Below are 26,834 nucleotides of genomic sequence, written 5' to 3'. Positions count from 1 at the left end.
ATTTTAAATCCCATCCCTATTTTTTTAGTGTTGAATACGTCATTTTTAATTCCATGCATATATGTTCGCTTCCTTAAAAGTGCTGAGTAATGATAAGAGTATGTTTCCAGTACGGAGTTTGCTTTCGTCTCTATCCCTGCAGCTAGTTTATTTTCAGTGAAAGCCACCATCACAGTTCCAAAATCACTTTCTCAGAGAGGTGCAGCTAGTTGGCAGTTTGGGGCTTTATGCAATATTGTGCAACACTTTGCCCTTAGATTATATCATATCTGATCTGAGCCAGGCTGCCAATTCATGTTATGATGCGGATATGGAAGTATTTGACTGCGAGCTCAATGGCAAAAGTGCCCACTCTGCCAGTGTTGAACTAATGTATTAAAGTGCCTTATTCAAGCTCAGATCCTTGGCCCTCCTAGACAAGTACTGTTTGTTCAGACTAGCAAGCTACTCTCTAAAGTCTTGGGTAGAGGCATTTTTTTTTTAGCTCTAACAGAGGGTTTTCCCCCTGAAGTGCCAGGGATCAATTCTGGAACCACCTGCATGTCCTCTACCAGTTTCCCCTCTGTATCTTACGGAAATCTATTAAAGATGTCTTGTGAATCCTGGAATCCAATTTTACTTGAGCCTATTATTGGAAAGTGAGGGACGCAGGTGGCGCTGTGGGTTAAACCACAAAGCCTAGGACTTGCCGATCAGAAGGTTGGCGGTTCAAATCCCCGCAACGGGGTGAGCTCCCGTTGCTCGGTCCCTGCTCCTGCCAACCTAGCAGTTCGAAAGCATGTCAAGTGCAAGTAGATAAATAGGTACCGCTCTGGTGGGAAGGTAAACGGTGTTTCCGTGTGCTGCTCTGGTTTCGCCAGAAGCGGCCTAGTCATGCTGGCCACATGACCCGGAAGCTGTACGCCGGTTCCCTCGGCCAGTAAAGCGAGATGAGCGCCGCAACCCCAGAGTCAGTCACGACTGGACCTTATGGTCAGGGGTCCCTTTACCTATTATTGGAAAAGGCAGTGCCTTTTGGAATTGGTTCTGATTTGTGAGGCATGCCAATACAAATTCTCACTACAAGTTTTTCCTCCCCACCCCCACGTATTATATAACACCTATAAACGCATCCTCCTCAAAACCCACTTCCCAATGTATGAACAACAAGACGTTTTCAAATAGATATTTATTGTGACACTTTTAGTTTCCATTCAAGTTGCAAAACATGATAGTTCAAAGTGATCTCTCCTTCAATGTTAAATGTCTAAACAGAATACTCATATGTCTGTTCATCATAAAAAAGGGAAGTATAAGAGATCCTTGCTCAGTAAGGTTTTTTTTTAACAAAATAAATTTACAGGTCATCATTGCATTTAGAAATACGCTGAAAAATCCATGTTGTGGATACTTTTCATTTCCTTTCTGTTTAATTAATACACACACTGCTTCAGCAGTTTTGAAATTAACTCAAACTGATTTTAAGGCTGGGAGGTTCTATAATTGCACATCTAACTATTTTTTGAATGCCTGCTTGTCATGACTCAGTCGAGCAACAAACTCTACTAGAGTCCTTGTGGGCCGTCCTGCCATGCCCTTACGGAGGTAGGGAATCTCATCTTTATTTCCCATCACACCTGCGATATCTAGGTGAGCCCAATGAGGGGCGGTCACAAATTCTTTCAGGAATGCAGCAGCTGTACATGCACCACCAGATCTAATGGGAAAGAAACATAAAATATGAGTGGATTACTTTTATCTGTTTACTTATAGGAGTAAAGAATTATAAACCAAACTGTACAGCACCAAGGAGGCTCAATTCAGACATATCATCAAACCATAACTTGTGCTTCCAAAAGTGCAAAAGAAAAACTGGTTTGCCTGCTTTCATTTTCTCCTCTCGGCACTCAACTTTGTAAGTACACTCTCATCTTCACGGTACAGTAGCCTCCGGAAGCAGAGTTAATAGCTGTAACTATGGTTTATCCCGATGCCAGGCCATAGTTACCACAAGCCATGATTTACAAATCCGCCTCAAACATCTTTTTTAAATAAATCTTAGCTGATTGCAAGTTACAGTTGTACCTTGGAAGTCAAATGGAATCCGTTCCGGAAGTCCATTCAACTTCCAAAATGTTCGGAGATCAAAGCGCAGCTTCTGATTGGCTGCAGGAAGCTCCTGCAGCCAATCGGAAGCCTTGTTGGACATTCGGCTTCCAAAAATAGTTCGAAAACCAGAACACTCACTTCTGGTTTTTGATCGTTCGGGAGTCGAAACGTATGAGTTCCAAGGCGTTCGGCAACCAACATATGACTGTATAGCCTTTTTCAATTCAGACATCAAACCACAGTTAGCTTCCTTAACTCTGGTCTGGTGTGTAGTGACATTTCTTCTTGTACTGAGCAAATTCCAAAGGGTCAGCTGCATTGCCTCTGCTCACCAATTCATTCCTACATGAACCATGACCCAGTCGGAGAGTTATTACTCTCCCTCTAGTCTGAACAGGAATAAAACAAGCGTGGGGAACTGGTGACCCTTCACATGTTGTTGGAGCACAACTCCCATCAATCACAACCCTCCCACCAATCAATGGATCATGTTTGGCTGGGGATGCTGGAACTTGGGAGTCCAACATTCGAAGAACCACAGGTTCCTCACCTGTGGAATAGAAGTTCGGCCAGAGAGTCACCTCCTTATGCATTTCCTCTTTTTCTTCCTAAATTGTATGCACTGGCAAGAGTGGTTTAAATGTAGGAGCAGCAACGACACTGGATGACTATATTTCATACCTATATTTTCCAAGGTTGTTGATGTCTGCAAGCTGACAGTCCGTCATCTGTTTTGTATAATGTTCAAAGAGAGGCATCCTCCAGACACGGTCTCCTGTCAAGATGCTAGCCTACAAATGCAAATGCATTGTGAGTAAAGGAAGTCAGTAGCATGAAAAACTTCAACAGATACGATTGTTTCACTTTAAGTTCATAAACCACTTACTTGGTTCTAATGAAACCTAAGCAGTTTACAATGAAATATTAAAATCATCAGCAAAAACAGAAACACTTTTAGCAAGATTTAAAAATGATTTTAACTGCCATTTTCTCCCCAACATCAATGAATGAGACAGGATCAAAGAGACCTGAGCATGGTGTCAAAACATCCTTAAAAACTGTGATTAATACTACAGTGCTATATAATTATGTTTCACAATTAAAAGGTTCTTACATAGCATTTTAGAATGGCCTTGTGCATCAGGTAAAAGATTAATCTAGCACAAAATGGAAGGAAGACGTTCCAACCAAAGAAGAATGGATAAGTAAGATAATAGACTATGCAGAACTGGCAAAATTAACAGCAAAATTAAGAGAATCTAGTACTGAGTGCCTTGTGGAGGAATGGATGCCTTTTTTGGACTATTTAAAGAAATATAGTATGATGTGAGCATGTTTGAGCTATAAGCAACAGAAGTAATTAGATTATAACATTGTGGTTATGAATTAGTTGATAGAAGATAGCGTGTAGCCAAAGGAAAGAAACAAAACTCCATGGAAAACGGGATGGGAAGTCAATAAAAATAACAGAAAAGTCAAAATTGTGTTTTGATTGTTCATGTTTAGAATGTTGAAACTTAGTAAAACATAATGGGGGGAAAAGATTAATCTAGCACAACACTCTGGGAATGGCTAAAACAAGCCTGGAGCTTGCTCCCAACACCTAGTTCACAAGAGGTTTATAACCTTCCAAACAAGAGGTTCCATTTTTTCAGCTTTTGTGGCTAACAGTTGTTGACAGGCTCCCAATAATGTTGGTCTAATTCAGTGTTTCATCTCAAACTTGGGCCTTCAGCTGTTGTTGAACCACAACTCCCATCATCCCTGACCGCTGGTCCTGATGGCTAGAGATGATGGGAGTTTCTTTAAAGCCCTTTAAGTTAGTAGCCATCTTCACATCTGTTTATCTGTGCTGCAAACATACCTCATACAGATAGTTCCACAGCTGGTGTGAATTGGTGAAAACCCCAGTCGCTGCAGATCCTAGTGCGATATCCATGGCTCCTAGACAATATTACACAGATCAAGTTATTAACCCATCATTTCATAGGGAGTTACAACAATCTCTTTTGCTCTCTGCTTCTAAACACATTTCTATGTGTCCTATGCGAAGTCCCGCCCGGCTCCCGATGGCCGCGCAGAGCTGCCTCCAGTCCCGGGCTCAGCGCACTTCTCCCCATCACCAGCCCCACAAGCTCGGGGGACAGCGGGAAGGCGGAGCGCGCCTTCCCGCTGTTCCCCGACCTGGTTCTTCCAGCCCCGCACCTGGGGGGGGGAAATAATTTCCCCCCCTTTATTTCCCCCCCCAAAAACTAGGTGCGTCCTATGGGCCGGTGCGTCCTATGGGGCGCAAAATACGGTACCTCTGGTCTATTTTGGGGGAATTCTGCGTTGTGTTTAAGTTTTATCCTCCCCAGAAGATGATCCGGTAACGGACACTTCATGCTCGCTGAAACCATACATGTAGCGCTAGACTAGTTTAGCACAGCCTGAGGACCATCCCAATGCTATTCTGCATCTGGAGTTGAATGCAGAAGCCAGAAACTTCAAAGAAATAAATAAGAAAAGGTACCTGTTAATGTAGCTGCATCTACAATGGCTCGTGGATTAAAACTGTGTGCATAGCAAAGAGCATCCGCCAGAACCAACCTTCCTTCTGCATCTGTGTTGTCAACCTTTCAAGATGAGAAACGCCCCCCAAAATAAGAGAATGGTATTTTTTTTGCTTTATTTGTGCTTACAAACCAACAAAATACAAAAAAGAGAGTATTTACATCATTTGTTTCAAATTACACCATTAACCAAAAAAGATAAATCTATATAATTGACAATAAATCTTGTAATTCATTGACTTCCCGTCTTCTCCATACTTCATTTATAGTCTACTAACTTTTTGCATAAACCTATCTATTCATTTTACAGTAAAATATCATTTCTCCTGTATCTTTATTTCTTACTTGGTACAACTACAGAGGTTATTCAAAAGCAGCGACCGAGTTTAGACTTCCACAGTTGTTTTAAGAGGTTCCCATTTTGTAATAAATACTTGTTTGGACTTATCTTTCATTCTTTCAGTTAACTTGGCTAATTCTGCATACTCTACTAGCTCCTGTAGCCATTCTGACCTCGAAGGGGTTTTATCACTTTTCCAATTACTCACAATTAAAATCCTCGTGGCAACGGTAGCATATAGAAAAATGTATTTCGCCTTCGGAGGAATATCCGATCCTGTGATTCCCAATAAGAAGGCCTCTGGTTTTGACAATTTAATTAAAAGTAATATATGCCATAAAAAATTAATTAACCGGCCAATAGCTTAGCATTTCAATAGCCCTTTATGGTGTTCAAGACTCCTCACACTCTCTTAGCAATCTGACAGCAGCCCTATAAAGTTGGCCAGCACCATTGTTTTTCACTCACACCGTGAATGGAGAGAGAAGGGGAGGCTGAGTAATAATAGTTTGCCTAAGGACTCCTAGCATGGGCCCTTCGAAGCAAAATGAGGTGGTAGAATGGGGACGGAGTCAATTTAGACTGCATGTGATTGGGTGCAGCTGCTTCTACACCATCCCTTTGCGCTAAAAACTCACTGCTGATTTTAAAACGAAATCCAACACATCAGAGAGAAAGGGTTGAAACCAGCCCATTCCTTGGTACTCTAGTTCCAGCTGCAGGAAGGGCTGAATTTTTAATGCACAAGAGAGCATTAAAAACTAATTGTCTCGCTCAGCTTAATGTGATACCACCGGTCCAAACGCAGCTCAAACCTCCTTTGCTTACACAAGCATCTTAAAAACATACCTGAATTGTTTTCCCATTCATGGCCTTCACAACATCTCCAGGCTTGTTTGCCTTCCCACTGGGCATGTTTTCACAAAGGGGTGTCAAGCCTGAGATTGGGGGGAAAAGTCAACTGCTGTTGCAATTTGACATCACACTCCGACATTATTTGGTGTTTGTTATTAAAAGCTTAGTAATCCTGTTTTGAAGGGACGCGGGTGGCACTGTGGGTTAAACCACAGAGCCTAGGACTTGCTGATCAGAAGGTCGGCGGTTCAAATCCCCGTGACGGGGTGAGCTCCTGTTTCTCGGTCCCTGCTCCTGCCAAACTAGCAGTTTGAAAGCACGTCAAGTACAAGTAGATAAATAGGTACCGCTCCGGCGGGAAGGTAAACGGCATTTCCGTGCGCTGCTCTGGTTCGCCAGAAGCAGCTTAGTCATGCTGGCCACATAACCCGGAGGCTGTACGCCGGCTCCTTCGGCCAATAAAGCGGGATGAGCGCCGCAACCCCAGAGTCGGTCACGACTGGACCTCATGGTCAGGGGTCCCTTTAGCTTTAATCCTGTTTTGAAGGTTTACCTCAAAGCTTTGATGAAACCTTTTCTACTACAGTGGAACCTCTATTTGCGACCATAATACGTTCCGGAGGTCGAAACGGGTCGTTGGGAGAGGCGCCGTTGTGCACTGGCACGGGTGGCAATTGCCCACTTCTGCACATGTGCGAATGACGGCAAACCCGCCGGTTGCTTCTGGGTTTGCCGCAGTCGTGACTTGGAATGATCCTCAGAAGAGACAGTGGTAAATAGAAGTTCGACTGTACTGACATTTTATTTAGAAGATGTGTTCTTCCTTTGGTGCCAAGTTATTGGAAACCAAGGCCCAACCTGTACCACGCACTTAAGACACTTTAAACCATCATGGCTTCTTCCCCCAAAGAATCCTGGGAAACACAGTTTGTTAAGGGAGCTGAGAGTTGCATGGGGTCTCCTATTCCCATCAAAGATCTACAGTTCCAAGAGTTCCACATTAAACCACTCTAGAAACTCTACCTTTGCGAGGGGAACAGGGGTCACTGAACAACTCTCAGCACCCCTAACAAACTGCAGAGCGTTTGGAGTACAAGCAAGCAGCCATGGGGCAAACCAAGGCTGCAGGAAGGTTCAGGGAAGGACCATAGTTGTGGTAGCCAATGCGTGCTTTGTTTGTGTGCATGAGGTCCTACGCTCAACCCCTCGGCTCTCCAGACAGCAGATCAGGGAATGTCTTCTCTGTCCAAGAACTTGGAGAGTCACACTGTCGGTCAGAGCAGAAAATCTGGGCTAGGTGGAGCTACCACACGTCTCAATATAAGGCATGTTTGGAAAGCGTGTTACTGACATACTGTGGGATGTAAGAATCAGGTGCAGTCAAACACAACATTGCTGGAGTAGACATGAAGGTTGTCTCAGTCTTCCAGCCGGAACTTCCTCCTTTCCAGGACTGAGATGAAACTTCCTTATGTGTAACTTGAGATGGGCACAACCTCTCAAGAAGCTGCTAGAACCAGAACCACAGGCTGGCGACCATCTTGTCTCTCTTGTCTCTATCAATACCATCTTAACAACAGCACTACTAAGATGCACCCTTGGCTCCAGGCCAAGAGAAGAAAAGGGGGGCTTTCTCTCATAAGGAGATAGTCACCCCATTTAAACTACAGTGGTACCGCGGGTGAAGTACTTAATTCGTTCCGGAGGTCTGTTCTTAACCTGAAACTGTTCTTAACCTGAAGCACCACTTTAGCTAATGGGGCTTCCCGCTGCCGTCATGCCGTTGGAGCACGATTTCTGTTCTCATCCTGAAGGAAAGTTCTTAACCCGAGGTACAATTTCTGGGTTAGCGGAGTCTGTAACCTGAAGCGTATGTAACCCGAGGTACCACTGTATGTTCTAACCTTTCAAGTCTGCCTTTTGGGAACCTTTGTGTGAACCGATGATTACTTGTGAGTAAATGTTTTATACTTTACAGAAGACTGCGTAGCATTTTATTTTAGGAGGGATAAAACGGGGGAAATACCAGGAAATATTTACAGAGACTCTTAACGTGTCTGAGCAAGCTATCTGCTGTGCATGTGTTTAAAAAAAGGGGGAATGTTAACTCTGCTGATTTTCTTGAACTTGTAAAGACAAGTTGGGATAGGATACCTTGGACAATATATCCTCGCCCACATCCCCACAAATACCCCCACGGGTCTTTCTGTGCCTGTCTCCTTTTACGCATTCTTCACCCTCCCCTCCTATTCCACTTACCGATTAAATTAATGGGCAACTTCAGTTCCGCAGCTGTCACAATGGCAGAGCAGATGGTGGCTGCTCCTCCCATATCGGCTCTCATGGCATCCATGTTGGCAGACGGCTTAATGGAAATGCCGCCACTGGAGAAAAGTGGTCACAGATTACCACAACCAGGTGTGAACGGAAGGCTCCGGTTTCTGAACGCAAACGGCTGCAACTAAGAACACCTCCCTTCCCACATCTTCCCAAAATATACCTTTGCTAGAAAAATGACCGTTTCCCCCTTTCTAAAAAGGCACACCCATGGAAAACGTGGAATTGCGTTGTGTGCAGCTGTGTCCCTCCATTTGCAAATCCAGCAGAGGCATCTGTGAGTGGAAGGAGGGTGGGAAGCTGTTTTCACAAATCCCCCCCCCCTTCTCCTGCAGCTGCTTGTACCACCTCTCCTGTTCCAAGGGTCCCCCAAGACTCTGGAACAGATTGGTGGGGTCACAAAGAGGACAGGAATTAATAAAATCCAACTCACACCTTCTATTGGCAGATACCTCTGCTGGATCAAGAGCCTTTCACGAATGCGAGGGCACAGATTACTGCTACCCACTGTGCTATGAAGTCCACAAACTTGGCAGGAAAAATCTGGAAGCAGATACTAGATAACTGCCTGCGTTCAACTATACAACAAAAGCCAGGTGTTCTCAGGGCAGTACACAAAGAATTGATTTCCAGGCGATACAAAAAATTCTGTCTTCACACATGCAGGTCATCGCTTCAGGTTGAGCGATTAACATGTGTGAATGGGGATATAATTATAATAAATAAAACCAACATCTATGCTAACTATTGGATGATTAGTTTTTCCAATACTGGGTCAAAGTAATGTTGAATCACCTAACTGATTAATCATTAAAGATGGTTAATCACCCAGTAACCCTGCAAATAAATCAACAGCTCTAACTGAAATATGTGTACTTTGAAGAAAAGGCAGTTCTCTGATTGCTTCTTTTCTTTGTTGATTAAAGAGAACACCTGACTGGATTTTCAGATTTTGCTTCCAAAGGTATGCACAATACTTACCTATCAAAAGTAATTCCTTTCCCAACAAACACCAATGGAGGTTCACTGGCATCACAGCTTCCCTTATAGTGGAGCTCCAAAAAGACGGGTGGTTCATCAGAGCCTTTGGCAACACTCAAGAAGGATCCCATCTCTTGTTTTTCTATCCAAGACTTATCCCTGTAACAATGGAAAGCCATCCCCAGTTTGCAAAAGGGCACAAATTGAACGGCAGAGTCTCAATCTATCTGCAAAGCTGTATCTCCTCCTGCCCCCCAAATTATAGGGCAATTACAAAGCAAAAGACCTAGCTTAACCTTTTGCTCTATTCTGTTTATAAAGCATTTAAAAAATTATTTTCCTGCGGCTTTTGACCACAAAAGTTAAACCGAAACAGCCTTCTCTTTAAATGAAGTTGGTGATGGATACAGTTCTGCTCTGTATATGAAAAAGCAGCTTCTCCGTATAAGCAAGCTTGGGGCAGGAAAGGAAAGAGGTAGGGGAAGAAATATAGATGGAAAAGTAACATGGGCAGTTGCCCTTTTGAAGTTTCTGGCAAACCACCTAGAACCAATTTAGTAAAGAACAGTCCCAAAAATTCTGGTTTGATTGGGTGAACCACCAAAACTGAATTGAAAGCCAGGACTTTCCAGACAGCAAAGCAGAGAAAGATATATTTACTTAAGACTTCATAACAGTTGGAAAGTTGGTGGATTTTAACTGCTGCAGTATTTGTGGTTTTTTAGCTTAAAATGATAACTTGGCAACAGCTATCAGGTCCCAGTGGTTTGACACATTGCATCCAACAGTGTGGTGTGGTGAGTGGTTAAGAGCGACAGACTCGTAATCTGGGGAACCGGGTTCGCCTCCCCGCTCCTCCACATGCAGCTGCTGGGTGACCTTGGGCTAGTCACACTTCTTTGAAGTCTCTCAGCCCCACTCACCTCACAGAGTGTTTGTTGTGGGGGAGGAAGGGAAAGGAGAATGTTAGCCGCTTTGAGACTCCTTAAAGGGAGTGAAAGGCGGGATATCAAATCCAAACTCTTCTTCTCTTCTTCAAACTTTTTTGGACTACTGTAGCTGAAGTGAGGCAATTTATCCTTTTCCAATGGAGGACCAATACATGCCAATTCCCTACCAGCAAAGGGAACCCAAGGAGAGGTCTATGAAGCAGTGTTGACCCATCACTAGCTCACAGCAAGCAACTGAAAGCAGGCACAAATCTAAGAGTTCTCACTCATGCCACTGTGAGAGAATTATTTCAACTGAACTTACCTTACATGGACAGTTGCATCGCTACTGACACTTTTAAGTTTCTTTTCAATAATTTCAGCAAATCGGGTAGGCGTGATGTGGTTGGCTGGACCTTCCATGAGGGATCTGGCCAAGTTCTGTCCCTTGGCATAGATAAGGCCTTTCCGCCAGGCCTCAGCTCCATCGCTAAACAGGAATACAGGAGGATAATCGATAAAATATCATCACAGAATTGAAATGCCATAAATCAGCGACTCTCCTTCTACCGGCAAACATTGCAGAACTGTAGAATTTTAAGCTGGTTGACCAGATGAACAGGTGCAATAAAACTGCAAACATCAACATCAAAACCTTACTCTTGAAATTTGAAAGGCTTGGGAAAGGTAGAAATAAATTGTCTGGTGCTAAAGAGACATGAGGGCCAGTGCCAGGAGAACTTCAGTAGGCAGAGACAACCACCCACCCAGTCACTATCCTCATCAGATGGCAGAGGCACCTAGAGAATAGTCTTCAAAGATGACCAGAGTTGAAGTGGGAACACGTATTTCTTCCAATACCCAGACACCAAGCTATGTAGGCCATTAAAACTAAGCACAATATTCAAATGGAGCAGTAAGTCACACTTCCCAAGTCTAAATGTAACATTTATTTAGCACCAGTTGTATGTCAGCCACTACCCCAATATAGACTATGCTAACACCTGAAGAGGACTTAATTCATTTTCATTTGGAAGGTTTGATTCTCACTTCTTGTACAGATCTCATTCAAGAGTACCTTACTTTATCTATGCCTTAAAAGGTAAAGGACCCCTGACAGTTAAGTCCAGTTGCGAACGACTCTGGGGTTGCAGCGCTCATCTCGCTCTATAGGCCGAGGGAGCCGGCGTTTGTCCGCAGACAGCTTCTGGGTCATGTGGCCAGCATGACTAAGCCGCTTCTGGCGAACCAGAGCAGCACACGGAAACGCTGTTTACCTTCCTGCCAAGGCGGGACCTATTTATGTACTTGCACTTTGACGTGCTTTTGAACTGCTAGGTTGGCAGGAGCAGGGACAGAGCAACGGGAGCTCACCCCGTCGAGGGGATTCGAACTGCCGACCTTCTGATCGGCAAGTCCTAGGCTCTGTGGTTTAACCCACAGGGCCACCCGTGTCCCTTACCCTCCTATAAAAAGGAAGTCTTTGCAAATAAGACCCTGGCATTTTGTTTTTGAACTCAAAAAAGGGGGTTCAGATTACACCCCCCATACAATGAAATAATGTGTCAACCAGCAACTTACACAGTGCCCCCTGATTTAAGCTGGCATGTGATGAGGGCTTATAATGTGCCGATATATGCACATTCAACTCCATTATGTAGAAGCCAGCTTGACTGGGCACGGTTGTCCCTTTGTCGACACACACAGAACCCCCGCGGGGGGAGGGGGCATGGCCGTTGTGGACATCACCAACAGCAGATGGGGCTAATCCATGTCTCTCCCCTCCCAAGCCCCCTTTACATATTCTTTCAGCATGTGATGACCCCTTTTTAAGGGAAAGAGGAGCAAGCACATTGACCCCAGGCACCATACAAATGTTATTTCTCAGCCAATCACCTCCCGTAGAGCTGAACGTCCACCACAGGCTTCTTTTTTTGCTTCAGTTCATCGTATTCATAGAGTCCAAGGGCAGCTCCTTCAGCCGCAGCCTGAGCGTCGCCACAAGGGTCGACTTCCACACAAGGGACCTCCAAGTCCTGAACCTGCCTGCATCCAGCTGAAAAATAATATATATATATATTAATTTTCAAAGATCTTTATTGAAGCTTAACATATATACATAATAACCAAAATTCCCAATGAGTCCCTTACATAAAATATAATATCTAAATTACAACAGCTGCATAATTATACAGTTAATTATAAACCCATCGCCCACCCTCTACTTCCCTCCACAGCAATTCGACTTCTGTATATTTCTTTCTACCTTTCCCCCCTTGCATTCTATAATCAACTATTTTTGTTAAATTCTGAATTTTCTTTCTTTCTTTGTTTTGTTATTGCTTACATTTTTTTATTCTAAGCCTGAAAAATAATACAGTGGTACCTCGGGTTACATACGCTTCAGGTTACATACGCTTCAGGTTACACACTCCGCTAACCCAGAAATAGAGCATCAGGTTAAGAACTTTGCTTCAGAATAAGAACAGAAATCGGGCTCCGGCGGCGCGGCAGCAGCAGGAGGCCCCATTAGCTAAAGTGGTGCTTCAGGTTAAGAACAGTTTCAGGTTAAGTACAGACCTCCGGAACGAATTAAGTACTTAACCTGAGGTACCACTGTATACACGTTTGCAAAAAATTAAGAACTGGAGATTGGTGGGGAAAAGAGAAAGGAAGGGAACAGGCAGATTTTTAAAATTTAATCAGGCTCCATCTATCCGGTATTAAAAAACAACTCGGTATAGTTCATGTCACCAGTTAAGACAACTCAAAGGAGAAGCTGGTTTATTAATGTATGGCCCATTAGTGCACTTGGGATACATTTATCAAGCAACTTCTACCTGCAGGCAATTCAGCAAGAGGGAGAGTGTGCCTCTCCCACAATTGGCACAGTGATGACTGAGCAGTTACAACAGGCCAAAGTCTGCAGCCATTATTTTCAGCTTATGGCATTATTAGTACCTTGGGTGCTAATAATGCTTATTTGGCATTTTAAAAAGCCACATCTGCACGCAATGCCTGAGAACAGTTTGATTTGCAGAACAGGCCTAACCAGAAGTAATTCCTACTGAAATCTATTGGACTTACTCTTGGGTAAGTAGGTAAAAAGCAGAGACATCACCTTGCCAACAAAAGTCCGTACAGTTAAAGCTATGGTTTTCCCAGTAGTGATGTATGGAAGTGAGAGCAGGACCATAAAGAAGGCTGATCGCCGAAGAATTGATGCTTTTGAATTATGGCGCTGGAGGAGACTCTTGAGAGTCCCATGGACTGCAAGAAGATCAAACCTCTCCATTCTGAAGGAAATCAGCCCTGAGTGCTCACTGGAAGGACAGATCCTGAAGCTGAGGCGCTCCAATACTTTGGCCACCTCATGAGAAGAGAAGACTCCCTGGAAAAGATCCTGATGTTGGGAAAGATGGAGGGCACAAGGAGAAGGGGACGACAGAGGACGAGATGGTTGGACAGTGTTCTCGAAGCTACCAGCATGAGTTTGACCAAACTGCGGGGGGCAGTGGAAGACAGGAGTGCCTGTCGTGCTCTGGTCCATGGGGTCACGAAGAGCCGGACACGACTAAACAACAACAAGTAGGTACAGGAGTGCAGCCTGGGTCACTAGCTCTAAGAGGCACTAGCTCTGAAACCAGCAGGTATCTTCAGAATGCAGCATGTCCCATTTAATAGATTACAGAACAATTCACAAGAAAAGAAAAGAAAAAAGCTAACCTGCAACAGCTGCCCGTATGTTTTCTTTGTCTTCATTCCAGTTTTCTTGGTCATTCACTCCAACTGCCTTCTTGCCCAGGCCAACAACAACTACGCTTGAAAAGTCCTGCAGGAATCCAACAGCAAAGAAACTTATTTAATCCTTTCAGGAAAACCAACGACACCCTGTAATTATGAAGAATACTTTGAAATATGTTTGTGTTGCTTTTTCGTTATTAGCGTGCCGGAATACACCAATGTTCCCTTGCAGAAGCTCAACTGAAATTAATGGGAAGCTTATATTTAAGGCTCCACAGGAACCTGAACATCTTAAGAGTCCGTCCCTGGAGATGAGATGGAGGAACTGTAGGCTTCCAGATGTTAGACTTCAACTTCCATCAGCCCCAGCCTGCTTGGTCAATGGCCTGGCTTTTAGGTGGCCACTTTGAGGCAGCGCAACAAAGCACCTCCCTTTTAAATTTTCAAGAAAATGTAACTCGGCATATTTAAGAAACTGCTTTTTAAAATTCGAGTTTTCTTTTCATCTGTATCATTTAGGTGTTGTTTGAATGGCGAACTACCTTGAATAAAGGAGATACACATTTTATAAAGTAAGAATCTGACACAGCCATTTAGCGTATTTTTTGCCCCATAGGACGCACTTTCCCCCCTCCAAAAATGAAGGGGAAATGTGTGTGCGTCCTATGGGGCAAATGCAGGCTTTCGCTGAAGCCTAGAGAGCGAGAGGGGTTGGTGCGCACCGACCCCTCTCGCTCTCCAGGCTTCAGGAAGCTATCCGCAAGCCTTGGGAGCCCGGCGGGAACTCTGTCTGTTCTGGGGCCTGTTCTGGGGGCTGGGGTCGGGGGAAGCTCGGGCTTCCCCCGCCCCAGCCCTGCGCCTGGGGGGGAAATAATTTTTTTCCCTTTATTTCCCCCCCAAAAAACTAGGTGCGCCCTATGGGCCGGTGCGCCCTATGGGGCGAAAAATACGGTAACTGGAAATCACAAGAGGTAAGAAACAAGTAAGAAATCACAAGAGGTAAGAAACATATCCACCCAAATAAATATCACAGGCTATCAAATGATACAGATTTGATGTTTAAGAAGTATGACAGTAAGCCCAACAGTGAAATGTACCACAAAGGGTCATTAAAAAAAAGATTAGCACCAAACACAGGATTCCTAAAATGACTTCAGGAGAACTTGGTGCAGATCCTGGGGGTCTGTTACACATTCCCTGCCAAGAAAACGCTTGCTCCAAAGCTTTTATGCAGTGCTCTATGTTCACACCAAAGACGTAGTCTTCACTGTGTCCAGGACTATTAACCCTGTGCCCCCCCCGCGGTTACTGAACTACAACTCCCATCATTCCTTGCTATTATTCATGCCAGCTGTAGCTGAGAGGAGCTGGAATTCAACCTCTGGAGGGCCACAGATTCTCCGATGCTGCTCTAAGCACCTCAGGTCCACTCTAAAGGAGATTGCATCATAATAATGTTACTCATAAATGCTGATTAGCAGCAGGAGAACACCTCAGAATAAATAGATAAACGCTGGTTTCAGTGACATTCAAGCCAAGTTCCTCTTTATTTTTTAAAAACCCTCTTTATCTCAGTATTCCAGTTTACTCACTCAGCATTAATTGCCCTATCTTGCCAATTCAGCATTAACTGTTCAACTGCTCTTATCTCTGAATCACCACATGCACCCAAGAGCCCTTTACTATTCCTGAAGCCTTACTTTTGAGGTAGTCTCAGAGAGCAGGTAGCTATGAACAGCAGTCGGTTCTGCTAATTCCCCATGAAGTGGGGATGGGGAGATTTTAAAACACAGCATGGGCTGCCTGGAGGAGCTACTTTCTTCCACTGCCCACATCCGTTTGAACCTGAAATGGTTTGGGGTGGAGGTGGGATTTTAATTCTCTTTGTTCCACCCTAGGTTCAGTACCACCTTACAAGGGTTCAGCAGGAAACCCCACTCTGCACATGGACCTGCCAAAGTCCCGTCTAGTTTGGCTGCATCCTGTTGGTTCCAGAGAATCAAAAACAAATGCCGTATTTTTTGCTCTATAAGACTCACTTTTCCCCTCCTAAAAAGCAAGGGGAAATGTGTGTGCGTCTTATGGAGCAAATGCAGGCTGCGCAGCTATCCCAGAAGCCAGAACAGCAAGAGGGATTTCTGCTTTCACTGCGCAGTGATCCCTCATGCTGTTCTGGCTTCTGAGATTCAGAATATTTTTTTTCCTGTTTTCCTCCTCCAAAAACTAGGTGTGTCTTGTGGTCTGGTGCGTCTTATAGAGCAAAAAATACGGTAGCTGCTGGAAAGGGAATGGTGAGATTTCACTTTCTCAGTGTTAATATGGTATGGTGACCTTTGGATGCATTTGAGCATGGGGATTATTGTGTCAGTTTCCCTGGTTACAATGCTAGTGCTTCCATCTCGATTTCTAATGTTCCTTTTACACCACAACCATGAGAATGGGAGAAAGAAATGTGTGCCTGAAAACTGCCCCAAATTTTGACATGCGAGTGTGAAACACTCCCCCCCCCCTTTAGGAAACGTCTTTGGGTTTCAAATGTACTGAGAAGATCACTGCAGAAAAATGCAATTACAAATTAAGAAAGGTGGATTTGGAAGTCCAAATCTGGAATGATACCATCATGCTTATTTATTGACAAGTATCAAACACTGGCGGGTGGCGCTGTGGTCTAAACCACTGAGCCTTGGGCTTGCCGATCAGAAGGTCAGCGGTTCGAATCCCCACAACGGGGTGAGCTCCCGTTGTTCGATCCCAGCTCCTGCTAACCTAGCAGTTCAAAAGCACGCCCAAAAGTGCAAGTAGATAAATAGGTACCACTCCGGCGGGAAGGTAAACAGCATTTCCATGTGCTGCTCTGGTTTCGCTAGAAGCAGCTTAGTCATGCTGGCCACAGACCTGGAAAAACTGTCTGTGGACAAAACATCAACTCCCTTGGCCAGTAAAGCGAGATGAGCGCTGCAACCCCAGAGTCATTCGCGACTGGACTTAACTCTCAGGAGTCCTTTACCTTTACCTTTTACCTGATGAATTGTGGAGCTATGGCTTTTTGACTGCTATACTGCCATATCATGCTCATTTCCATTCACACCCATGACACAGCAGTGTATGTCTTCAGACAAGTCACCACCTTACCTGGGCAGGTGTGCTTCTGTTCCCCTGTTCAACCATGAGAGAAGAACTGTGTGCCTGAATTCTGCCCCCAAATTTTGACATGCGAATGTGGGCCATGAAACCCCATCTTTAAGAAATGTCTTTGGATTTCAAATGTACTGAGAAGATCATTGCAGAAAAATGCAGTTACAAATTAAGAAAGGTGGATTTGCAATTGCAAATCTGGAATGATACCATCATGCTTATTTATTGACAATTATCAAACATTGGAGACCTGCTGATGTTCTTAATCTCCCGAGCTGGACAACCGTACATTTAAAGCCTTTGGTTGGGTGGGCAGTATTAGGATCAAAATATCTGAAAGTTCCAATGACTCTTGAAGCAACTGAGTCAGTTAGAAAGATATGGAATATACTAGCCATGAAAACCAGAGGAAAATAATACAACGAAACTCCCACAATTCTCCGGGTTAAAGTCAGTCACCAAAGAGAGAGAGGGTTAAGTCAAGAAAGACTTTATTTTGTGATCACAAAAGGTGAGAGCGCTGCTGGAAATAACACCACACCACACCGGAACTGCAGTCCTGTATACCTGAAGGAGCATCTCCACCCCCATCGTTCAGCCCACTGTGCCAAGGGCCTTCTGGCGGTTCCCTCATTGCGAGAAGTAAGGTTACAGGGAACCAGACAGAGGGCCTTCTCAGTAGTGGCGCCCGCCCTGTGGAGCGCCCTCCCATCAGATGTCAAAGAGATAAACAACTACCTGACATTCAGAAGACATCTTAAGGCAGCCCTGTTCAGGGAAGTTTTTAATATTTAACGCTGTGTTGTTTTTAATACTTGATTGGGAGCTGCCCAGAGTGGCTGGGGAAACTCAGCCAGATGGGCAAGGTATAAATAATAAATTATTATTATTATTATTATTATTATTATTATTATTATTATTATTATTATAGCCATCTCAAAGACAGGAAGAATTCAAAGCATCCAATCATAGCGTTCTAAGGGTACATGACATTTTAGGACACATTGCATACATTGCTCCAACTCCCGGCGCATGTGAATTTTGATTAGGCAGCCTTCAGCATGCTCTCTGCATGATCAGCTTGTAGACAACCGCCCATTGAGACTCCTTATTTCACCATACTTTGCTTAAGCAAGCATTACCCAAGTATTGAACTCCAATCATCCGAGTGTCTACTTTTGCACCTTTTTGCCTCACATAACTAGCGAAATAGTGCACATTGCAAGTTCTTCATGTAGCAGACAGGCAGTTTAACCAAAGCCACTGCCATTCCCTTCATACTTATGGAGAGCACAGCAAAACCAAGGTAAACGGAAACTCATCAGTAAAAGGGATTTTTATTTTTTCCTTTCTTAATATAAGTTTTCCCTTCACTTGGTTTTAAGTGGATTTTTTCCTGGAAGCAATTGACATGGAAATTAGTGCTAAACTTCCATTAGCTTCCACTAGAATTCCAAAAGTGACTTTTATATCACACGAAAGATCACATAAAACACGAAAATTTTCAGATAGGAAAGTGTCGGGGAGTTGGATAAAGTGCTGTCTGAATGCAGCCTCAGACTGCAATCTGATATTCATAAGTCTCATTGAATGCAATGAAATGCTTTGAAATATTTGATGACTTGCTATTTAAAAAAAACAACTTTGGAGGCATAAGTTAGATTAACATACTTAAGAAAACAGTAAATCCGTACCTGGTGCAAGCCATGAAAGATGCGGGTTTTTCCTTTCTTCAGTGGAGGTCCTGAACTAGAACACAAAACAAACATGAGATTAAGAGTCTCGTAGTCTTCCGACTGAGCTATCCCACGTTGTAAGCAGGTACCTGCTCCTCAACTTTGTACAAGGCTTGCTTCTCCCTGGATGGTCTCATGCTATTTCATGACTGCCAAATAAACAGAAAGGGAACCTGTTTAGTACCCACATTGCCAGCAACTCTCTGAGCTTCCCAGACACGACTTTGTCAAAAGCGTCTCCTGCTTCGGTAAACTGGACGGGCCCCTCTTCTTTCTTGCCAACAAAGACTCCTAGGACAAGGCCCTTTAGAAAGAAAAGAAAAACAGGGTTACTTTTTAGATGCTGTCCTACAAAGCAATTGCAAATTACCTCCAGGGGTTTGCGGGGTGGTGAAGGAGCTTTTAATAATAATAATAATAATAATAATTATTATTATTATTATTATTATTATTATTATAATTATTATTATTATTATTATACCCTGCCCATCTGGCTGGGTTTTCCCAGCCACTCTGGGCAGCTCCCAACAGAACAAAAAAAGCGATAAAATATCAAACATTAAAAACTTCCCTATGGACTATAATGCTGTATCAACAGCCCCAGACCTAGCCAGCCTCACCAATGGTCCATAGCTGTTAACTTTCTCCTTTTCTTGCGAGGAATCCTATTCGGAATAAGGGAATTTCCCTTAAAAAAAGGGAAACGTTGACAGCTATGCGATGGTCAGTGATTAGGGGAGAGTCACAAGCTCCTCATTCCAGAGACAGAACAAAGCAATTCAGAAAACAGTCTAGACCAGCCTTTCTCAACCTTCGGGTCCTGGATGTTCCTGAACTACAACTCCCATCATCCCCGACCATTGGCCATCGTAGATAGACTAGACTGCAAAACAGTGGCGGGCAACTTCCATCGTGCAGGACCAGGAGGCAGTTTTCCCCTAACAATGCCATCTGCTCCATCCGGCTGCCATAATTATAGCCAGGTGTGGGGCAGGGAGTAACACAGCTGCAAAGGTTTCAAGCACACTCCCGATTGTTCCTTGGCAAGTGGGGTTTGCTGACGGCAAACTCTTTGAAGTTGTCCCTTTGGAGGTGTGATTTGGATTCGAGCGCAGACAGCAGAAGGCTGTGATTAGGAAAAAGTCGTAGCCACGTGGCTGAATGAAGGCACTTGGCGCTGAGATTGAGCCAAGCATGAGAAAATCAGGTAAGAAGAGCATTGCACAAGTTGGGACATAAAATATTCTGCCTCCTGTTGAACCCAAGACCTGCAGGCAAAACAAAACTCAACGGAAATGTAAAATGGGATGTTTTAACATCAGGGAGACAGATTTTAATTGGTCCATTTGACTAATTTATATTACTGCATGCCCCCGATTCATCAGATAACAGAGACTGCTAAAACAGAAAGGCTGGTGTAGTTTCTATAGCAAGTTCCCACTGTGGGTCTAAAGACTGTTCCTTATGTAGCAATATTCTGTGTCATGGCAAATACTGGAAGGGTGATCTATATTGCAGCCTGCAACTGCACAAGTTTAAGCTAGTTAGCAATTCATGGATAAGTATAGGAGGGGGGGAAATAATGAGTGGAAGAACCAGTTGGGAAAACCAGGGAAGGCGATGAGAAGAATGATACCAAAGTCCGCTTGGTTATTTATTGAGCAAGGAAAAGCCACTTGTCAACTTTTAAATGCTGCACTTTGCCTTAAAGGGCTTTTGAAAACCAGTCTGTGCACACACCTCGACTTCACTGAATGAGCCACTGTAAAACTACCTTTGTGTGAAACTTATTCTGGAATGAACATGCTAATTTGCAAGTAGTCAAGTAGTCTGCATATAACGTGTAAAGCAATATGGAAGTCTTTAGGATGGGAAATTGTAAGACATATACAGTGGTACCTCTGGTTAAGTACTTAATTCGTTCCGGAGGTCTGTTCTTAACCTGAAACTGTTCTTAACCTGAAGCAGCACTTTAGCTAATGGGGCCTCCTGCTGCTGCCGCACCGCCGCCACCCAATTTCTGTTCTTATCCTGAAGCAAAGTTCTTAACCTGAGGTAATATTTCTTTGTTAGCGGAGTCTGTAACCTGGAGCGTATGTAACCTGTAGCGTCTGTAACCCAAGGTACCACTGTATATCTGCACATCTGAACTTACCTACACATCCAAACTACCGTATTTTTCGCCCTATAGGACGCACTTTTTCCCCTCCAAAAATGAAGGGAAAATGTGTGTCGGGGGACAGAGGGAGGCAGAACGCCACCATCCTGCTGTCTCCCGAAGTGGTTTGGAGCCTAACGGCGGGGAGGCACGCTTCTCCCCGCCGCCAGCCCCGCAAGCTCCGGGGACAGTGGGGAGGCGCAGCGCGTCTTCCCGCTGTCTCCGGACCTGGTCTGAAGGCAGGCGGCGGGGAGAAGAGCGCTTCTCCCCGCTGCCTGCCCCACAAGCTCTGGGGACAGCTGGGAGGCGCAGCGCGTCTTCCCGCTGTCCCCGGACCTGGTCTGAAGGTGGGCTGCGGGGAGAAGAGAGCTTCTCCCCGCTGCCTGCCCCACAAGCTCTGGGGACAGCTAGGAGGCGCAGCACGTCTTCCCGCTGTCCCCGGACCTGGTCTGAAGGTGGGCTGCGGAGAGAAGAGCGCTTCTCCCCGCTGCCTGCCCATAAGCTCCGGGGACAGCTGGGAGGCACAGCGCATCTTCCCGCTGTCCCCGGACCTGATCTGAAGGCGGGCGGCGGGGAGAAGAGCGCTTCTCCCCGCTGCCTGCCCCACAAGCTCCGGGGACAGCTGGGAGGCGCAGCGCGTCTTCCCGCTGTCCCTGGACCTGGTCTGAAGGTGGGCTGCGGGGAGAAGAGCGTTTCTCCCCGCTGCCGCCCCCACAAGTGCCTGGGGGGGAAATATATTTTTTTTCTTTATTTCCCCCCCAAAAAACTTGGTGCGTCCTATGGGCCGGTGCGTCCTATGGGGCGAAAAATACGGTAATTGAAGTACCACTGTCTTTGCGCTGTTCAGGAAGATGCACACTGAACATTAGACACCGACATCCTGGCATGACAGGCACACTCATTGGGAAAGAAGACATGATCTTGCCCACCCAGCCCCCTTCACAGGGGAAAAGATCATCTTCAGCTGTTCAAGTTGCCTCAGCAGCGTTCCTAAGTCCAAACTAGATGTTACAAGGGGTCTTTTCCTTATCTCGGTTTTGTTTCCTGAAATCAAAATGGCCTTGGCAGGATACAGACCTGAAGAGAGGACAAGTGGCTGGAGGAGCTTTTCCCTCTCAATCATTTTTCAGCTCAAAATCTGAATTCAACTTGCTTTTCTTCCCTGTCTGGGATGGGGGAGATATGAAAAGCAGCCTGGAGAGGCACAACCCCAAAATCATACTTCCTGAGCTGCTTTTCATGTCCTTGGACTGAAAAATTTACAGAGACAAATGGCTTAAGCAAGCAGACTCTCCGTCGGCTCAGACTTGCCCCCTGCCCAGATTGCTTTTGCTTAAAAAATTAAATAAAAATATCATTATACTGGGAAAGGGATGAGAGACTGCCCTGTAATATCCAATATTCTTTTTTTGTTTTTTTTTATTATTTCATTTTATAATGTATGTAAAACATGCAATTATAACAACAGGTGAAATGTAATATCCAGTTTGACCAACTCAAGACGCCCACAAATTATGTAAGCACTTGCAGAACAGAACGCGGAATTTATCCTTGTTTCACTGTGTACCCAGCACTCATTCCACATCCTTCACTTCATTCTGTATCCTGCGTCTCCAGACTCTCTGAGTCAATGTTTTTCAAGCTAAATAAAAATAAAAAGGCACGACCCTGTTCCAACTAAGCACTTTTTAATAAGAGATCAATTTCAACCTGAGTTGACTTTTAGGTACCAGCTTAGTTCTTCCACTGGGATAAGGAGGACTTTTAAAAACACAATTTTAGATGGCCTTGCCCATAAAAGTACACCTCTGCCTAAGCCAGCTCATAAAATGCCAGCTTTCTGACAAGAGCAATGCTTCAGGAAAATATCTAAAACAAGCAGGCACATTTTTTATCTTTGTTGGAAGCCGCCCAGAATGCATGGGGAAACCCAGCCAGATGGGCGGGGTACAAATAAATTATTATTATTATTATTATTATTATTATTATTATTATTATTATTATTATAAAACTCCTATTCATAGCACAGACATAATGCACATGGTTTGCACTCTCCAGCCCTCTGCAAACATGCCATCAACCAGCTAACTGAACACTTTCCACAATTCCCCCCTTACCACGCACCTTATTTACACCCATGACACTGCCGTGTTGATCCGTTGCCAGCTGTATTTGAAGCTACACACTCAGCAGAGTCTGCAGCCTTTATAGAAGAGGGAATCTTAGTCCCGCCTCTGCAACGTCTCCTAACAGGTCCTGCCCACTTCATTAACCATAAACGCAGCTCTTTGAGGCTGGGCGTGACCAAGAGGTGGAAGTTTGTGGGAAGATTTGGGTCCTTTCCAAAAACAGGCATGTGAAAGCCTTGTGTTGTGTTTCTGATATACATTGGTAGCTCTGGATGCGAACAGGATCCTTTCCGGAGCCCCGTTCGCATCCAGAAGTGAACGCAACCTGCTTCTGCACATGTGGCCACTTCTGCGCATGTGCGTGACGTCATTTTGACCGTCTGCGCATGCGGTGAAACCCAGAAGTAACGCGTTCCATTACTTCCAGGTTGCCGTAGTGCGCAACCCGAAAATACTTATCCCGAAGCTACATCAACCCAAGGTATGACTGTATATTGTTGCTCATCTCAATTTAGGCTGGCCCAAATAAACCATTAAAGAAATTGGAGTTCTTGTTGGAAATACACTAAAAAGGATATACCAAGAGCTCAGGCCACAAGTTTCAATATAAGGAATAATTCCTACTCGAGAGTTGAAAAGAAAAACGTGTATATTCTGCTAAGAATAACAGTTTGAAGCTAATAGTAAATTTAAACACAACGTGTAAGTACGATAGTTTTAAGGTAAAACGTTTAAGTACAGAAATAATGTAGTTTCAAATATGCAGTGATATAGTATAAAGGTAGATAAAATACCAGTACACAACAATTACTTTGTACACAACAATTATTTTGTGGGCCCTATTTGATTCTTTATTCTTTATTCTGATTCTATATAATATGGACTCCTTTTGACTGCCATTGAGACTTGTACAAAATAATTATTTCTGTACTTAAACGTTTTACCTTAAAACTATCGTACTTACACGTTGTGTTTAAATTTACTATTTGCTTCAAACTGTTATTCTTAGCAGAATATACACGTTTTTCTTTTCAACTCTCGAGTAGGAATTATTCCTTATATTGAAACTTGTGGCCTGAGCTCTTGGCCCAAATAAACCAAGCAGGATTATTTCCAAGAGGTTTTTGGCTCCTGACAAGGACACAGCAGACCCACAGGCTACTGCTCATGTTACAGAGACCCAAGACACAAAAGCCCTTCCATAGCTACTGAATGGCCTTTAAAACATAAAACACAAGAGCCCAGCTGGATCACACCAGCCTATGTGAAGCCCACAAAGTGGGAATGAGCAGAATAGCATGCATGATCCCCAGTAACTGACATTCAGAGGCACAATGGAAGTAATATATATCCACTGTGACATGGAGCCATTGAGAGCCTTATTTCCCCATTCATTTCAGAGGGACTTAGGGCATAAAGGGGAGTTCTGCTGGACTCACAGAAATTGTTCCACATATGCAATAGATACAACCCTCTGTTTGGGTTGCCACATTCACACAAAATGCTAAAACCAAGGTTAGCACTCCCCGCAGAAACAAAATGGAGACAGCAGACTTGCACAGTTCACCCTAACCTCCTCCCACGCAGTCAGGTGTGGGGTTCAATGTTACTTGCCCCGAATCCCAAGCTGTCTTTATGTGTGAACCTGGAATTATGATTTAAATTTCAAAATAAACTGCACCTCAAGGGGTGGGGAACCTGTCTGTGGCCGTCCCTCACGGGATGGGAGGTGCAGTCTAACATATCATCCCCATTTCCTGGGGACAGTCCCCGGATTTACAAATCTGTCCCCGGACAAAATCTGTCCCCGGAATGTCCCCAGATTTCATTTAATGTCCCCGGATTTATATTTTAAGTGTTGTCGATTTATTAGTAGGGAATGAATGTTGCGTGTTTGGTTCAGCGGCACAAGACACATCATATGGGGACTTTCGGTGAGGCAAAATGGCGGGCGCACGGCAGCGAGCAGTTCCTGAAGCCAGCCAGAGCCAACTGCGTTACCAGGCTGGCTCTGGGCTGCTGAGACTGCCACTGCCGCAGGGGAACTGGGAACGCCTGGCGCATCAGCTGAGGGAACCGCTGACCCTCCCACCGCGACCCAAATCGAGCCAGGAGAGAGAGCGCCCAGCCACCCGGCCGACTGCCCAGTGCGCTCCTAGGCCAGTAAAAACCCCAGAGCCGATGCAGGGAGGAGGAGAAGGAAGACAGAGAAAGAGGAAGGAGAAAAAAGAGGGGAGCCCCAACCTTGCCACATCGCCACCACTGAGGAGAGGCAGGAGAGCACCGGGAGGGCAAGGACAGGTGGCCGAGCCCAGGCCCGACCCGTGCCTACTCCATGGCGGCTAGCGCTCCAAGAGAGCAGGCTGGGGCCCAGAGGAAGGCTGCCTGACAGAGGAGACCACAAAAGAGAAGATATTACTTCTTCTTTTTTAAATATCTCCCCTCCCCCATTTTTTTTAAAAAAAAGTTCCCCGGATTCTTTGAAAAAAATCTGGTTTCCTTAATCTAACAACACCTGGCAGGTGACAGGTTCCCCTGCCCTTCTCTGGTCCATTTCAAAACCTCCCAGTTGCAACCTGTGAACTCTGAAGCTGCCTTGCTTAACAGACTACTGCAGTTTCTTACAAACCACGGTTCCTGGTGAGGATGCAAAGACAAGCAAAGGACAGGCATTGCATGGGACCTCCTCCCTAGTGTCTTTGGGCATGTGCAGAGTATCTCTTTGAGAAGGAGCAGCTATTTAATTCAACTAAGAGGAGGCAGGGTTTATTTCTGGAATGCAAAATTCTTGCAGCTCAAAGGGCTGGACTACATGACCCTCCAACTATAACATGCTAGGATTCCACGGAAGCGCAGTTTCTGGCCCATAAAGCCGCTTCCTTCTCATGCCGGGCAGGCCAAAGGCGCCCCACCGAGGCAAGCCCAGCATTTGCTGCGCCACCAACCGCGCGCCCCAGCCGACCTTCCCCACCCCAAGCGCGCAAAGACGCGCGCAAAGACGCACGCTACCCCCGCGTTGCGCGCCAACACCTTTCTCCTGTCGCCAGCCGGCCGTTGCTCCGCCATGCTTCTCCGCCCTTCGCTTAGTCCCTCCCTTACTGCTCCCGGCATGCCCGCTTTCCCCTCCTTCCCCGGCACCCACCAGCTCCCCCCGCATCTCCCCGGGGCGCCCGAGGCTCGCTACCTGCTGTTTTCTGGCGCGCCGGGCGCCCGAGGACAAGGCGGCCACCGGGACGCGGAGCTCCTTGCCGCGGACCAGGAGGAGCCGCCCGCTCGCCAGCATCGGCGCCAGCAGCATGGTCACCTCCCGCCGTCCAGCAGCGATCACGGGGCCGCAGCGAGAAGGGAGGCCCGCCTCGAGGAGAGCGGCTCCGCGGGCTGCGCATTCCTCCGCGCGCGCCTCCCCTGGGCCGGGCGCGCCGCTGGCTCTTCCACCGATGCGCCTCTTTGTCTCTGTATTCCTATGTACTGTATTGCGGGGAACCGCCCGGAGATCTTCGGCTGGAGGGCGGTATACGCATTTAATAAATCGTGATGATGATAATAATAAAACGAGGCAACTTTCCCTCCGCGTAAAGAGGGGACATTAAAAAAAACAAGCACCAATTAGTGGCCAGTCCAATTCGTGGCGCGTTGGTTGATCTAGCTCCCATCAACCTTATTTTTCTTATTTTAATTTTTAAAAAAATACTTTTCAAGTTTATGCATTTCACTAGTTTTACAATCATCTTGACATTTCAAAACTCGACTTCCTTCCCCCTCTTTCTGTGGTTCCTTATTTTTAATATCTTCTGCATATCCAAATTAATTTGCTCATTTATTCATCTTTTCATTATTCATTTATTCATCA

General features: G+C 45.1%; 1 protein-coding gene across 3 annotated transcripts; it reads right to left on the bottom strand.

Annotated features, from left to right (window-relative positions):
* Window positions 1-1,153: 1,153 nt before the first annotated feature.
* On the bottom strand, window positions 1,154-26,359 carry LAP3 (leucine aminopeptidase 3). 3 transcript variants are annotated; one of them, XM_053402774.1, is made up of 13 exons: window positions 26,169-26,359; window positions 18,886-19,001; window positions 18,656-18,710; window positions 13,809-13,914; window positions 11,979-12,138; window positions 10,408-10,572; window positions 9,154-9,312; window positions 8,095-8,219; window positions 5,830-5,918; window positions 4,601-4,703; window positions 3,953-4,032; window positions 2,770-2,879; window positions 1,154-1,696 (listed from the first exon to the last, which is right to left on the bottom strand). In XM_053402774.1, the coding sequence occupies exons 1-13, from the start codon at window positions 26,280-26,282 to the stop codon at window positions 1,495-1,497; spliced, it is 1,584 nt and encodes a 527-aa protein (XP_053258749.1). In that variant the 5' UTR covers window positions 26,283-26,359; the 3' UTR covers window positions 1,154-1,494. The 3 variants fall into 3 exon arrangements, with proteins under 3 accessions (XP_053258749.1, XP_053258751.1, XP_053258752.1); XM_053402776.1 differs by lacking the exon at window positions 26,169-26,359 and adding an exon at window positions 26,015-26,118; XM_053402777.1 differs by lacking the exon at window positions 26,169-26,359 and adding an exon at window positions 22,980-23,075.
* Window positions 26,360-26,834: the final 475 nt, after the last annotated feature.

This window comes from Podarcis raffonei, chromosome 9 (assembly GCF_027172205.1).
Source record: "Podarcis raffonei isolate rPodRaf1 chromosome 9, rPodRaf1.pri, whole genome shotgun sequence".
Classification (NCBI taxonomy): Eukaryota; Metazoa; Chordata; class Lepidosauria; order Squamata; family Lacertidae; genus Podarcis; species Podarcis raffonei.
The sequence above is the reverse complement of the archived record's forward strand: the minus strand, read 5'-3'. Positions and strand labels throughout refer to the sequence as shown.

What these genes read in the sequence shown, in the direction of transcription:
- LAP3 (XM_053402774.1), bottom strand. Translation starts at nt 26,282, where the DNA reads ATGCTGCTGGCGCCGATGCTGGCGAGCGGGCGGCTCCTCCTGGTCCGC. An exon ending in CTCAGAGAGTTGCTGGCAAT is followed by an intron (nt 18,711 to 18,885) that starts GTGGGTACTAAA and finishes TTTGTGTTCTAG; the next exon opens with TTCAGGACCTCCACTGAAGA. An exon ending in TGAATGGGAAAACAATTCAG is followed by an intron (nt 4,704 to 5,829) that starts GTATGTTTTTAA and finishes TCATCTTGAAAG; the next exon opens with GTTGACAACACAGATGCAGA.